Source organism: Astatotilapia calliptera, chromosome 12, assembly GCF_900246225.1.
Source record: "Astatotilapia calliptera chromosome 12, fAstCal1.2, whole genome shotgun sequence".
Taxonomy (NCBI): Eukaryota; Metazoa; Chordata; class Actinopteri; order Cichliformes; family Cichlidae; genus Astatotilapia; species Astatotilapia calliptera.
Window position 1 is genome coordinate 28919996 of NC_039313.1, and position 16073 is coordinate 28936068.

The window sequence follows — 16073 nt, forward strand, 5'->3', positions numbered from 1 at the left end:
ACGTATGAATGACCTTTATAGAGCACGTACAGGAAAGTACAGCTGTTTTCAAAACAAAACAATGAATAATGTTTGGTTTAGTTACATGCGGATGTGCAAGAGCTGTAAAGCCTTGATTTCACACACACTGGGGCATCTAAATAGATCAGTGTATTTGTGTAGTTGGGAAATTATTTGAGTAGGAGCTTCCTGGATTCATATTGTTTTTTGTCTGAGGTTCTTCTTGTAAGTTATATATCTATATATAGAGACTTGAAAACGAACAATTAAAATGACTGGCATGCAAGCCATTGTCAGTTTTAACTTCCCGAGGAAACACATCAGTTTTGTTTGGTATTTTTTGTTTGTAGACATGTTTCATTAAACATAACAACACCAGGACTATACAAGTTGTTTTTTTTTAATGATTTAAAAATGTGTTCCCTGAAGTTCCTTGTTTGTAAGTTTATTTGTGTAGTTTAACTAATTAAAAGTAATAAAATGTTTGAAAAAATAGCTGTGTGGAAGTAAAAAATTAAAGAGTTATTTCTTCATACCTCCTTCTTGATGCATAATGGATTATTGCCCATTTTATAAATGTGCAGGCCCACTTCATGCTTGTTCTAACAGTTAAGATGTTAGAGCTCGATAACCACCCATCATGAGAAGCTGTCCTGGCATCGTCTCTTGCTATTTACCTAATGTAGTACTGTTTACACTCTGTGATCAGCCTCGTACATGTGAAGTTTATTGTCACACCCTTTTTCTCTGAACAGGAATGTAAGGGGACCATGACATTATACTTATGCTTATGTGTGTGCAGTTCCACAAACAGGGTAATTGAGCAACTTTTCATCAAAAGGCCCTGAAGGCCTATTTTCTCAGTAAGCTCCTTCCAGTAAAGGCACACTACATGTACTGGTATTTTACAGAATACATTTTTAGTTGGTTTTACACAAGGTCATGTTGTTTTTAAGTATGCAGGGCTTTGCACCAATTACTATTTTTAAACATTCAAAATATGATGACATTTGTGGGGACACTGATCACTTTCCAGGGCCATGAACTTTGCAGCTGCACTTGAATAATTTGGGTCAGCACTTTAAAACCCTTTTCTACTGCTGTACATGTATTCACATGACATCTGTTCATGTGAATGCTGATTCTGTATGTATGTATGAATTAGTCCTGGAAGTAGGGACAGAGATAAACAGGTAGCACTTGTTGCAAAACAATGCCAGGAGGGTTGACTAATCTCACTTTAAATATGTTAAACTTTCAGCCATGTGTTATGACCAGATGAAATTCGTGAAAATAAGATTCTTCTCAACGTTTTCCTGAAGTTTTCTGTAGTTTTTCTAATGTTTGTCTTTTGGTATTTTACAACGTTCTTCTCAAAATGGACCTTGTGCTAGCAGAGTCTGTATGAAATGTGATGATGTTTTTAATCAGAAAAGGTCAGAGATGACATTTCTTTAGTATGAAAACAGCATGAGGCTGAAACAGGACTGGCCAGTGTGAGCCACCATCACCCTTATTTACAGGCAACACCAGCTGTAAAGGAGATACCAGTGCAGACACCAGTTTACACATTAAAAAGAAAAACCTGGCTAAATCTGACTCTGCTTCCCAGCTCAATCACCCATTCACAAATTTATCCCAGTGGTTGCAGCTCTTCTCTGCAATAAATGTGAAATCTGAATGACCCCTGTGAAAGAGATCCAATCTCTTGAGTAATCTGTTTGTTATTGATTAGATGTTATTTGATGTTTGGTCGGTGGCCAACAGGTTAGGATTCACCCTGCTATAAAAGGCTGTCTATGCAGTAATGGACAGCCTGTAAGGTGAGCAAGGTCATGCAGCGGCCTTTTTCATAATCCATTCATAAATAAAACAGGACAAAAGAGCACAGGTTTTTCTTAGGAAGAGATATACATTGTTTGATGTTTGTTAGTGGAAGGAACTTACTGGACCGGACTCTCACCATTAATGAAATTGAGTGTTACCTCATTGTGCTGAGCCTCATGGCAATCCCAGAGGATGGGGGCTACAGGAGGGGGCAGCATCTGTTCAAACAAGCGGAGTAAAAAATGCTACAGAAAATCATCAGGGGGGAAGGATAACAAGTAATGCTGCAACATTGTTTCTGCCAAAAGAAAGGCTGGGAGGGTGAAGCGGGGTAAAACAGTTCAACCTTTGTAATGGTCTCTTTTTATGTTCGGTCAGCAGAGCGACACTGATGTCTTTTTTTTTTCTTGCTGGACTTGTTGGAGGCAGAAGACATCAAACTTTGAAAGCTGACAAAAAACTGTTTTATGCAAATAATGGGGCTTATGGTAAGATAAAGGAAACTATTTATACATGCCCCAACAAGAAGCCTCTTATCTGTAGGGTAAATAATTTCAGACAAGTTCTTCAAACTAGTGTCTGTTGCCCACATAGATCATTCACTGTATTCTGACACATTTTTGAGCCCCCCCCCCCCAATCCACAGGGCTACACCAATAGCTTTTGGTTTGTGCTTTGAAGACATGGCTAAAGTTCAAATGTGGTTGAACAGCAAGCCCTATTATTTTTAAACAAATGGCCATTCATGACTTTGGAAAAGAAAGTCTTCTATGAACGTATCTGTCATTCTGCAGAGGCAGCTTGGTCTGTGATTACATGGTGAAACGGGACTTCACTTCACATTGTTTCCTGGGAACAACTTCAGGTCACCAACCTCACACGCCCAACAATTATAATGAGTCAGTCAGTTTAGAGTCAGTCACTCTTTGGCCCCTGTTTAGTCTCATATTGTGAACAGAAAGTTGTTATTAAGTGTGGTTCTATTGCAAGTATGGGCACCGCTGAAGAGTAAATCCTGTCTCATATTTGTTCACAGGCCAATTGTAAACACATCTTAGCCGATAAAGAAGGTGTCAGATAACACAGGCGGTATGCAAACAATGATTCACGTCTTTAGACTGAATTTTATTTTCAGTGTATTCATCAGCAGCACTGTACGAATAATACAGCCAACACCCTCACAACTTCACAAAAGTAGCTGCAGGTTATATCTTCACGTGTAAACAGGGACAAAGAGGTGTGTCTGAACTAAGACCGTTGTAAATGGAAAACTAAGACTGTCCTAAATGCCAACATCAGCATGCTAACATCCTCATAACTTTAGCTAACATGCTGACGTTTACTGTGTTCCTGTTAGTTCAGTATGGTAGCCTTGTATGGTTTTATGTGCTAATTATTGCGTCTTGCAACCCTGAACTTGATAAGCAGCTAAGACAATGGGCGGATGGATGAATTGAGCTGATGTAAATGCTTTTGGTTATGTTGCAGATATTACACATTGGAAAAAAAAATGGAAATGTGACTTGATGATTGAGCTTGATGTGAAATCAGAGGACCAGTAGTTGTCAGTATATTGTACCGAATAAAACTAGGAAAACTGGGGGAGATTACCAAAGCTATTTATGCTATGGGTGCCACGAATGTAAACTTAATTAAATTGCTGGGATATTTCAGTCTACCATACACTGAAGTCTCTAAACTAGTCATGCTAGCATGAGTAAAATGACAGTTTAACTGTTCAAGTAATCTAAATGTTTTAGAATACTTGAAGGTCTAAAGACTTTAGGTTTAATTTGCTTCATATGCAACATTTGAGAAAGTGTGATTTTGAGTTTGGAAAGAATTTTAAAGGAATCTTATTTGCTTTCCTTGTTTTTATTCATCTTCAGTTTTCCTCTCAGAAGATGGAGTAATATCCCCCAGACTCTCATTTGGAATGGAGTAAAATGTCAAATCTAAAATGATAAACTCCGTTATAATAACTGTAAACAAAGCTGTGGCAGTTTGTTTAAAAACACAACATTGTTACGCTGTGAGAACCATCAGGGACTTCTTAAACACTACAGCAGCATGGTCTACATCACCCTTTAAACATAATCTTAAAAAAAAAAAAAGATAACTTGAGCTTTTAGATGGTTAGATGGTTAACCGTTTAGTTAACCCAGGCAATGTTAAAGCTGCTTGGTAATAAAACAAAATGAAGGCAGCTTTTCTTAATTATTAAAAAAAATAGAAGCACGGTATAGTTTTACTTGACAGAAACGATGTACTTTCTGTAGATTCAAAAAGTAAAAACCAACCACACCATCCACCAGGCACATCTTATCATCTGTGTTCTGCACCTCCCTCCTTAAAACTACACAACAGAAACACCATTAACTCCTTCTGTAAATACTGCTTGACATAAGCTGACATAGGGCCGCACCATAGTGGAGCCTGGTACCAAACATTAAGTCATGATACTAGCGAGGCAGAGACAGCCTTTGTAAGGCTCGAGCCGTGATATACAGGCATAGTTGTGGGCATGGGGTCTTGTGAGGAGTGCTGGGAAAATTTCGCTGGAGGTAATTTAATGCAAACAGAGCCATAAAGTACTATGGGAAGAGGACTGAACACTAAATTTATTTCATCCATTCCTCGTTCTCTTTGTACGGACTCACAGTGACTGAAAGTGCGCTGTATCAGGAAAAATAAATGTTAGGTAATCGGAGAAGAAATCCAATAACTGCTGAAGAAGCAACACAGAGATCAAAGACAATGTCCTGTACAGCAGTGAAAGCACACAATTTTGAAGTATTTTAGGTGCTTTCTGCAACTTAATACTCTGACTCGACTATTTTTCAGATAGAAATACTGTTCAACATGGACCTAGTAGTTCCTAAATGTGTGTACTGGTGAGTATACAGCTTTAGCAATTCCACCAAAGACTCAGTTTCATTTAAACTTCTCATGAGATTTCATGTTCACAGCAGGAAAGGTCAGGCAACACAATTCCAATCAAACATCAATAGTCTATTGATTAAGTGAGTAGTTTTTGAGTCTCTGAAGAGCGCCACACTTCTAGGTTAAAAACCACAGGACTAGCTCCACCTTAAAAAGTGACAAATTAATGCAGTTTTACATTTTTTTTAAAGTAATTAAAAAAAAATGTAATGAAAGTACTTTTACTTTACTAGGTAGTGCAACCTAAGAGACAATCTTCCTTTCTCACTGTATGAATGCGTGTTCTCATGGTATGTTACCATAGTTTATTTACTCATCTGAGTTTAAGTGATGGACTGACCACAGTATTTCTTTGTCTGCCTAGGTGTGGCTAATTTCCCACCATTCAGCTTAATGTGTTTTGTTAACTGGAGCCAGTGACTCTTTGTTCCAGAGCGTTAATTTAAGAATTCAAGGTGGCGCTTCTCTCACATTACATCACAATGGCTGAGAAATAATCAGTGAGTTTTCACCTGGTTTAAACATATACTGAGTTGACCCGGCTTAGTCTCTGGGCTTTAGAGGAAAGTCATGCAACAATGTATGCATTGTGCTTTAGGCATAGTCTGACAAATCCAGCCCACAATCTGTTTCACTCAGTAAAAGTTGCAGGACTGCAGGATGGCTTGGAAAGGCAGCGGAAAATGATAGTTGTTTTGTAGGGGTGATAAGAAATTATTTAATACCAGGCAAAATGAACAACTTGATTAATATAAGGACATTTATTATTTCAGCTTGTTGATCAGCAATTTGCTAATGCCTCTCTGCGATTTGGGACTGTGATGAATAATTGTCCTATTACAATTTATTGACTGAATTTATGAATTTATTAGCAACTTATGGAAAGTGAATTCCAGTGTTTATCCATGCTGAAACTAACTGTCATTTGCACCCTGAATTATGTATTCTCTTAGATACAGCCTAACTGGAAACAGGTGTCATTAAAAACAATATAAAAATGAATACAAAAATATTTATATAGAAAAATAGCATGGTCAGTGTTTTTTTCCCATTAAAAAGCAGTAACCACTGCTTTAAAAGCATTACTTTAGATGTGGAGGTGGTTATATGACAAAGTGTGAGTAAAGTTCAGAGAAATTCACTCCCTCAAAGGCTGACAGGACCTTGACCACAGGACCCTGAAGATGAGCGATGACCTATCGTGCAACAGATGTATTGTACTCCTTACAAAGAGCATGTTGGGAGGTTTGCACATCCTCTTTGGTGTATTGTTTTGTACGGTTGCTCAACATCCTAAAGGCTGTAAAACATTGTTAAAATTGGCAGCAAAGACTTTATAACTGGAAAGCCAGCATGCTGGCAACCCCTCTGATTTCACTGTAAACAACAACATTTCCTATTTATTGTAATAGTTTCCCTCAATTGTACTTTTCCGATTCCCGTTGATGAAAAATAGAAACTCTCTGGAGGAAAGTTAATGTTGACCTGTTGTTTTTTAAATTTTATTTTATTGTGCATTTGTGCAATAAACAAAATAAATATAAATGCATGCAATCGAACAAATAATAAAATCAGTTCTTTTTACTTTTGACATATCTGGCCAAGATAACCCCCCTCCTCCCAAAAAATAAAGAAAATTAAGCAATTCATCTGAATTATTACTTCACCATTGTATTGGATTTGTTTATAGATAAATTTATGAAAGTAGGATTTGTTTCAGTAATGTAATAACAAATGACTCTTTCACAGATCACAGCACACACAGTATCTTAAAGATTGAATGTGTAAATACTGTAGACACACTGGTCCACATCCCAGTGTTTGCTCCAAGACGTTTTGTTTTTTTTCCAAATGGGGCTGAACTTTCTAAAGTCAGGCCATCTCCGTCCAACCATTTAGAGAGCTCTTTGCAGACAATGTCCACTCACGCCAGTGCAATTGGTCATTGTCAAACAACTTGATAAGTTCGAGTGCATGGGAAGGAAATTCTTCTGGAGAATAAAGGTGCAGCATGTAAAACTTAGAGTGCATATGGTTTCAAGAATTTCCTCACTGCCGGCAAAAGATTAAACAAGAAAATATGTTCCCAGTTAAGAAAGAAAGAAAGAAAGAAAGAAAGAAATCAGTATTCAGTGACTTTGCAGCCCCTAAAAGCAGCACTAGAAACTAAATAAGACATAAAACTTTCAAAGAAGTAAAAGGCAGCCTAAAAAGGCAGAGATGACTGAATTTTCCTGCCCTTGAGACAGACAGGTAGTGCTTCAAGTCTGAGATAGGAACATGGAAAATATTCTGATGCCAACTACAGTTAGCTTGGTTGCACTTACAGACAAAAGTAAAAAACACATTTTAGGTAAATGCCAACAGCAGGTCAAAGCTGTCAGTGTCACAGTGATGCCACACACAAACTGGAAAGTTCAAAAGTCAACAACTATGCTAAAAATTAGTAAGGGTGACAATTTTGTTGTATGCAACAAAAGGGCGTAGATTTGGCATGGACGGAAGGGACATGTCCCCACCAATAATTTAATCTCTTCGAGTAAAGAAAAAGAAAACAGATAGAAATTAAAAAAAAAAAAAAAAGGCGATCTGTCAACGTCTCATTCACCCAGCGGTGCAGAAAGAGTTAAATTACGTTCTCTACTGGAGTCCTATATCATGTGACAAATATGGCCAATGTGATTGGCTGTGCATTTCAGGGAGCTCTGTTTAGTTTTAGCAGCGGCAATCCTGCGCTGCGAGCAGGGGAGGAGGATGGCAGCAAAAAGAACCTGGATATAAGAAAGTATTTTTCAAAGAAACCTGTAAGTCACTTAAAGTCAAGTTCACTCATAAAACCTGTCCATCATAATAACGTTACAGGCAATGCAAGGCAATACATGCCAACCCTCCCGTTTTTCAGTGCCCCTCTTATTACTCTTTCTGGGTTGCAAAATAAACTTTAAAAAATTTTCAGGCGAGAATGTAGCTGTGCAAACTTCAAATATCTGAACCGGGGAGAACAGCAAACTTCCGGCACATCGTTTTAGGCTTTGGCCCACATCAGTCTAAAATTGTATGTAACCATGAATAACGTGTTACCATGTGCACCAGGAGAGACTGGACAGTATAGATGTAAAACAAATATGCCAGCAGTTTATCTCAGTTAATGAGAGGAGAAGGCATGTGTTTGGCTCCTTCACATAGTGGACATTGAGTTGTTGTATGGGACACCAGTAGTCCATGTCTGTTGCTGTAACAGTAGTTCATGTTTAGAGTAAAACACCCCAGCTCACTGACTTGATAGGGGCAATAGTGTGCCTAAAATGTTGCATAATTTTGCTAAGAGATCTTTTACTTTGTGGTAATCTTAGATGAGTAGTTTTATGGACAAAAACCACCAGGTCATTCAGTGTTCCCTTAGTGCTAATGTATCAGAGATGTTGGTGTAATATAACTGAAGTAATGTTGTTAAGTCCTTAAAGTCATATTCTTTTATTGTCATGACTGTATTTTAAGCTATTTTTATTTTTGTATGATATCTGATTTATATGAAATATGGTTGAAGTAAACTAAAGTATAAAATACTTAGTCATTTGTTTAATAGTAACTTAACATTATATAATTCACATATAAAACTATGAATTGTAATTTTAAATGGTTTAAAAGCACGTAGAATAGCATATGTAGGCAAGTATATTTCTCCTTTTTTTTTATTATCAAAAAGCAAAGACGAAAAGGAAAAAAAAAAGAAACAGGGCAGGGTTCGGTGGTTGAATCGTCCGTCCCCACCAATGCCAAAACCAAATCTACGCCCTTGATGCAACAGAAAACTCAGGTCATAAGCACGAAGGAAGAGGACACTCTGACCTGACACTTGACCTTTGCAGTCCACTGAATGCCACTCAATCTGACTGATGTATGCAGAAAAAGCTTTTAGGACACCTTCTGGGTGGAGCAGAGTTGCAAAAGTGAAACTTTACCTACGGCTATAACTCTAGGCATAAGATGTTTATGACCAACCACTTACTGATCAGTGTTGCTGCTGATGCATCGTGTCTAAAGTGACAAACAACCCATTCACAGTCTGTATCAGCTCCAACACTGGTCTTACTGAACGCTATACTTGCTGACATTTAAATTCCAGCACAGTTTTTAAATGCTAAGAATTTGTTCCAGTCTAGTGGTTGCCTTTTCCATCAGCTGATGGTACATAGCTCCAGCCAAAAGGTCTATGGAGAAGTACTTGCTTTCAGCACCAAATTTAATTTAGTATGAGCACACCAGGTGCTGCTCCATCAGCAAAGGGGCCATGTACTGTATGCACCTGTGTACATTTTAACATAGGCAGGTTTCTGGTGTCACTGTCACATGGCTGCATTCAAGCGGACTGTGTTGCTGGCAAAGAAAACTGAAACTGCGCATTAGACAGTTCACTGACTGCATTTGAACAGCTTACTAACTCAGTTTGTTTCTATAAATAGGGATCATCAGAGCTCAAAGAGGGGAAACAGAAGTCTCTCTGTCCCAGCAGTCTTTTCCCTGATGTTTAAACAGCAGGAGAGTCCGGGGACCTAAACTGGAGCTAATTAGCTAATTCATGAGGCCTGAAGGGAGCAACATGTGATTTAATGCAGTCGGCAGCAACAGCCATGTTTCTAAACAACAGGTTTTGTCATTAATTTCTATACAATCTGAACAATTTCTCACATTAGCAGAAAAATATGGAAAGTATGCTTTAAGAGTCAAGTACAAATGTATCCTGGGAAACACAGAAGGATTTTAGGCAACTTATCTCTACTGGAGATGTGTGTTGTATCTAAAGATATGTTTGACTTTGTAGTTGCAGTAGCACATATGAAAACAACATCTACTGATCCACACTGAGGGGACATAGGTTTGTTTTAAATCAACACCTTTGATTAGGCATGGCTTGTTACACACCCACATTATGTTGATATGTAGATTAGTTACACTGGCATTCTTACTGGGACAAGTGACATTTCTTTTTCTGAATAAGGCAGCGACTTGGCTTATAAGATGTCAGTGCAAACTGAAGACAATGGTGAAGAGGACTGTCAATCAGTGAACAATGACAGCTGCTTTTTTTTTTTATCGAGTTTGTACGTGAAAAGCTTGATTCACATGTGTATGTCGACCCAAACATAACGAGCATGACGACTACTACTTTCTTAATGTTAGGAAACTGGTGGGTGTTGACATCAGTCCAAAACTCGTCAGTGGAAGGGCTCACCGCAAAGCCCCCCACTGTTACAACACCACGAGTCCATGTAACCGACCAGAAAGCTTCTCTTTCAACTTCGCTATGAAATCAGTCATCACATCCACGACTTGGGCCGGTGATGAGATGCATTTGCGGAGTGTCGGAAAATGCACCCTCTGCTCAACTCAGTCGAAAAGAAGGTTAAGCTTGACTTTAGATGTACACAGTGTTAATGACAGTTTTGGCTCTGTAGTAAAACATTTAGGTTATTCAGTTATTATTTCTGTCGTACAGAAAGCAGACATTGGCCATAAAGCTGTTGTCCAGAATGTGATTCAAGTGTTTCTGATTTTTATCTTTTTTTTGCCTGCTACTGGGGAACAAAGTTGTGATCTCCTCCCTTTGAACACCGCAACACGCTCACTGCAAATTAAACACATAGGTTGGGTATTTGGATTTGGCGGTAAAATAAACAAATACTCGTCGGTACTTGTTTGCTGTACACCTTAAATGTGACACAGCGGAGACATAATGAAAGCAAAAGTTATTTTAACCTGGGTTCCTTTCATATGAAAATTAGCAGTTTTAGCAAATTAACTAGAGTTTTTGCGGCTTCCGCTGTTACCATAGTTACTGAGTAACAAACCGCCGTCGAACGTCACGAGTCAGCAAACGTAACGCTTGTTTTTCGTGGGGTTTTCCAAAACTCATTAACAGATAATATTTACGAAGATGGAGTCTAAAACCAAACAACCAGTTTTTCCTTGGTAAGTCACTTAATTTTTTTTTTTTACTGTACTTTTTCTTTTATTTACAAGAAAATATTTGCATTCGCCCTTTTTAACCACTGCTAAGAGAAGTGTCATTGCACTGTCTAAAAAGATGTACTTGTAATGTAATAGTGTTAACTAATGTTACTTGTAAATAGAAATCGAACTAATACATAACATCCCCTTTCAGACTGCTTTATTTCTGGCAAACAGCAATAAATGCATTTACTCATCTACAAGTAAAATTATTTCAGCTTTATGCTAATGTTGTATTGCAGTGCAGCAGGCCTGCATGCTCCAGTTAATTTATATGCTGAGTAACCTTATGCGTATAAAACACCGTATAAGTAACATAAGGGCTTATCTAATGAATTTAACTCCATCTCACATAGGTTCAACAATAAAATATAATATTATAAAATGGCTACAATAGGACAGTTACATAAAATACTAATTTCCTACTCATATTTTGCTTCTACGCTTGAGGGACAATTTGCTTCAAAGAGCATTTTTCCTAGTTGTATTATTGGCAGTATTTTATGTGTGCATTTCTAATACCTATTTCATTTTTACTTTTCAGACCATTGCACTGGTTTAACCTCCTAATTTCTCTTTGCTATTTGGGTTGATTGGGACCTGATGAATGTAAAAACAAAGAATTACCAGATTCTTTTTTAACCTGATTTTTGTATCTGAGAAAAATTTGATCCACATATGAGGACATTCGTTTTAAATTTTGATAGAACAGTAGCAGTATACGGTCCTTGTGAGTGGATATCAGGTCCTTGTAGAGCAAAATTTAGTATTTTGGTCTAGACAACCCAAAATATGATGTCCACATATTGTTCACCATCACTGATGCTGCCTCTTAGACCTACTTCCTGTGTTTGCCCACCTAACCTGAACAAGTATGAGGGCAGGGATGAGGAGACTTGAGAAATACATAGAATTCAGATGAGGAAGAGGAAAAGGGAGAGGCAGGACTAGAGAAGACAAACATGGTACTCTACATCACCGCACGCATGGAAAGAGTGCTATTTAAAATTGTCACTGAGCTGCTTTATTTATATCTTTATTTATATTCTAAAGGATGAGAGATGTGCATGTAAGTGGGGGGGGGGGTTGATGTATGCCATTATGCTGCTGAGAGAGAGGCGACACAGCTGGACGCTTTACCCTGGTTAAGAATTTCAATATCTCTGAAGGGAACTAGAGAAACACAAATAACAAAATATAATGCCACTGTTCTTAAGCGGGTAAAAGGATTAAATGCTGGCATGCCACAAGAATTAATAAATAAACAATAACATTTTTTCAAGTTAGATAGAGAGTGCTTGAAAAGTTTGCTGGCTATGTCCCAAAATAAGATTTTTAATCCCCAACAAGATATACTAACACCGTCTTTGTTGATAGATTTTCGCATATATTGTCTCTGTAGACATCATGCAAATGTTATGGCACATTAACTCGGACACTCCTCACCTGAATTTTTCATAAAGATCTGAACAACCAAGGAGACTCTTAGTTAACAAAGGTGATGAATACAGTTGTCATACAACTAATAATACCCATGGAAAGCTTATAAAGGTCACACTACCAGAAGTAAACATTGCTTTCTTTGCAGACTGTAGCATAATATATCTGAAACTGGTAAAAGTCATACACCAGACTACTCCAATTTCCCTCAGTAAGAATCTGAAACTTGAACTTGCTTTAAACTGCGCTATGCTACAAAATATGATATTGCTACTGCCAAAAGTTTGGAAAGACAGATAAGGGTGTTCATGTAGGAGAATGTTTTTGCAGTATCAAAAAGTCTAAACACAAGAACATTTTGTTGAATTCCATTCCAGCAAATAATAATAATAATTAAATAAATAAATAAACTATCAAGCCTTTTTAAAAAATAAACCATTTTATCATTTGAGCAGATAAAGAAGGACATGGGAGTTAGTACAGACTACATAAGTGTCTAGCTGGCAGAGGTAAATATAAAGACAACTCAGAGAACAGAGTGCAAGTATGTGAAGCAGAAGCATGTTACCTTTTCAAATACACAAAAAGTGTCTGCTTACATGATGAGACACTTTAATTAAAAAAAAAAAAAGTTTCATTCCTGAAGGACCAGGCTCCATGACATATTAAAGACTTCACATTACCAAACTTTAGAAAAGCTCCTAAAAGTAGAATGGGAGGCAGAGCCTTCACTTGCCACGCTCCTTTCCTGTGGAACGAGCTATCTGTCTATGATCAGGAGACAGACGTTACCTACTTTTAGTTTTTGTTTTAAAGCTTATAGGTAGGGCTAGATTAAGTGAGTCTGAACCATGCCTTAGTTAGGCTTCTATACAGTCAGGCTGCTGGGAGATTTCCCACGATGCACTGCATGTCTTTTATTCTCCACTCCCACTACAGCATTCTCTCATAAACTATGAGAGTGTTTTATACATTGTGTCTTTCCATTCACTTCCTCCTTCTGCTTGATGTTTCTTCCTGTTAAAAAGAGCATCTTCCTCTCCACCATCACTTCCTGATTTCCTATTTTTTGTATGTTTGTCACACAAAAATGTTTCAAATTATCCAAAATATTTAAATATTAGACAAAGACAACACAAGTACCGTAATTAAAATATTCAATTTCTGAATGACAGTATTAAGGGAGAAAACAATATCTAAACCTACATGCCCCCCAAATCTAGTAACTGGTTGGGCCAACTTAGCAGCAACAACTGTGAAAGAGTCTTTTTCAGCACTGAGAAGGAATTTTGGCCCACTTATCTCTGCAGAATTGTTGTAATTCAGCCATGATGGAGGGTTTTCAAGCATGAACCGCCTTTTTAAGGTCATGCCACAGTATCTCAGTTGCATTCAGGTCAGGACTTTGACTTTAATTTCTCTTTGCTATTTGGGCTGACTGGGACCTGATGAATATAAAAACAAAGAGTTACGCGATTTTTTTTTTTTTTTTTACCTGATTTTTGTTTCTGAGAAAAATAAGATCCACATATGAGGACATTCGCTTTAAATTTCGATAGGACATTGGCAGTATAATGTCCTTGTAAGTGGATATCAGGCCCTTGTAGAGCAAAATTTAGTATTTTGTTCTAGACAACCCAAAATGTGATGTCCACCTATGTGGACACCAGGTCATAGGAGGTTAATGATAAACACCGCGATTTAGAAACTGCATTTTGTGTTTACTTGTGCTATCTTTGTCCAATATTTAAATTCTATGATTTGAAACATTTAATTGTGACAAACATACAAAAAAATAGGAAAGGGGCAAACACTTCTGTCACAACTGCTGTTGTGATATATATAAATTGCACATTTTCAACCTTCTTCTTAACAGAATATGAAAAACAGCTTCTAGAAAAATATCTGTGTTGTTCAGCAGGAAATGCACAATGAGTGTCTGCTTTGATATATCTGCTTTTGTTTCTCTGAACAACACAAATTCGCTTTTACTGGGTTGTATTCATGTTGTTTCACAAAGTTTTTACGTTTCTCTAAATCCCCAGGTACAGGGAAAGGTTGCAAGCAAAGTATCTTAAAGCCCCGGATAACAAGCTGTCATCTATCAGGTGTTGGCGTTTCACAAACACCAGTATCTGCTCATCAGTGACACCTGGGGTCTACACAGGAGTCTCACCTCTTATTTTCCCGGGGACTCAAGAGCACAACTCCAGTCAAACGCCTAGAAAGAGCATCTCTAAAGAGCATGCCTGCTTCTCAAAGCAGATGATCCAGAAGCAGATTCGCAGTACGTATGTCGCTTCTGTAGAGGAAAAACTCAAGCAGCACCCTCTGGCTATGTACCCTCACTATAAGGATCACCTGACTCCTGAAGTAAGCTCCTCTATGCCAGAATGACATAGCTTCAGGTTAGGCAGATAAATGATGCCTGAATGAAGGCAAATACCTTCACACTGTGTTAAAACATATTTACATTGTCTTATTGTTCTCTAGTTATTTAATCGGGTGGTGGCTGTTTTGGACCCAGATTTGAGTGTGAGCAATGCCTCTGCACTTCCTGCACCTTCAGAAGACCTCGCAGAGGAGGAGGTCAAAACAGGAAACAGCCAAACTTAAAATGTAGGTACACACGCAGCTTAGAAATACCTGGCTATTTTAGTAATGCCCAACATGACTTCTCTGCTTAAATGCAGAGAAGTCACGATGTCCAAAATCCAACTCCAAGAAACCCTTCTATATAATAAAAAAACACATATAAAGAGTATCAAGAGAGACCAGTTGGTCTCAGTAAAACTGAACACAATTAAGGACATCAAAGTATAGTTTTCAGGAGATAGTCTGCCTTCCTGGTAAAAGGTTTGTTATCTCAAACTTTTCAGTTTGAGATAACAAACTAACAAGAGAGCACATTACTGTTTCGCAGAAGTTACAAAATAACTATTATAATGACATGATACTTATGTTTGACTTTTGCAGGATGAATGCTTCTGATGGTGCTCCTCCTTCAAGTCTGTTTGCCACCAATTGTGCCCATTCAAGCACACAGCAACTTCTCAGGTTTTTGTATAAAATCCCAACCAGGAAGGCTATTCATATTTCCAAAGCAAGAACAAAATTCAGTACAGATCACAAATATAAGTGAAATATAAATTTTGATATCTTTTACTTGGGGAGGAAAAAAACAGTTATGTGCAAAAATAAACAAATTCAAGAGTCTGGCAACAGGTCCAAGTAGCTGAACTAAAATGTAAACAAGAGATAGAATGGGGACTTGGATCTGGCACAAATCTCAAGAAAACCCATCGTCCTTTCCCGTCTAACGTAACAAACAGCTGGTTTCATGGCAAGTAACACAAACCATCAAGAGTGAAGAGGATACAAAATATTTGGATTTAAAGACCTCTGTGTGGTAGGTCCACATCGTTTGTATATGGAAAAAGCTCAAGAGGATACAAAGGACAAGGGTGTTTAAGTATGACTTTATTTCTAAAGAATCTCCTTTTTTTGAAGAGTAAGATAAAGATCAATAACAAGAGGTGTGTATATTTGTTATCATATAAAGGAAATATGGATAATTAAGTAGTGCTTATAAACAAAGGATGGCAGAAGATTTCCAGAGTCCCTAAAAGCAGCCGGAACTGTACTAGATGTACTGTATGGGCAGCATGTGTCCCAACTACTTGAATCACAGCTTTTATTGTAAATTTATTATAAATCTATGCTATGAATAAAATAATTATTAAGAGACTTCACATTTTTCAAGCACTTTATTTAAACATGATAATACAGCTGATTGTTTTTTCAAATCAATCAAATCAAATCAAATCACTTTTATTGTCACATCACATGTGGAG

The 16073-nt window shown here is 37.6% G+C and overlaps 1 protein-coding gene across 1 annotated transcript; it reads left to right on the forward strand.

Moving 5' to 3' along the window:
• Window positions 1-10233: 10233 nt before the first annotated feature.
• On the forward strand, window positions 10234-16064 carry fam47e (family with sequence similarity 47 member E). The gene is made up of 4 exons (XM_026188959.1): window positions 10234-10740; window positions 14265-14592; window positions 14713-14838; window positions 15196-16064. The coding sequence occupies exons 1-3, from the start codon at window positions 10706-10708 to the stop codon at window positions 14833-14835; spliced, it is 486 nt and encodes a 161-aa protein (XP_026044744.1). The 5' UTR covers window positions 10234-10705; the 3' UTR covers window positions 14836-14838; window positions 15196-16064.
• The last annotated feature ends 9 nt before the right edge of the window (window positions 16065-16073 follow it).

Coding starts and splice junctions, on each gene's coding strand:
- fam47e (XM_026188959.1), top strand. CDS start 10,706: ATGGAGTCTAAAACCAAACAACCAGTTTTTCCTTG. Junction 10,741..14,264: donor AAACAACCAGTTTTTCCTTG/GTAAGTCACTTA, acceptor CTAAATCCCCAG/GTACAGGGAAAGGTTGCAAG. Junction 14,593..14,712: donor AGGATCACCTGACTCCTGAA/GTAAGCTCCTCT, acceptor ATTGTTCTCTAG/TTATTTAATCGGGTGGTGGC.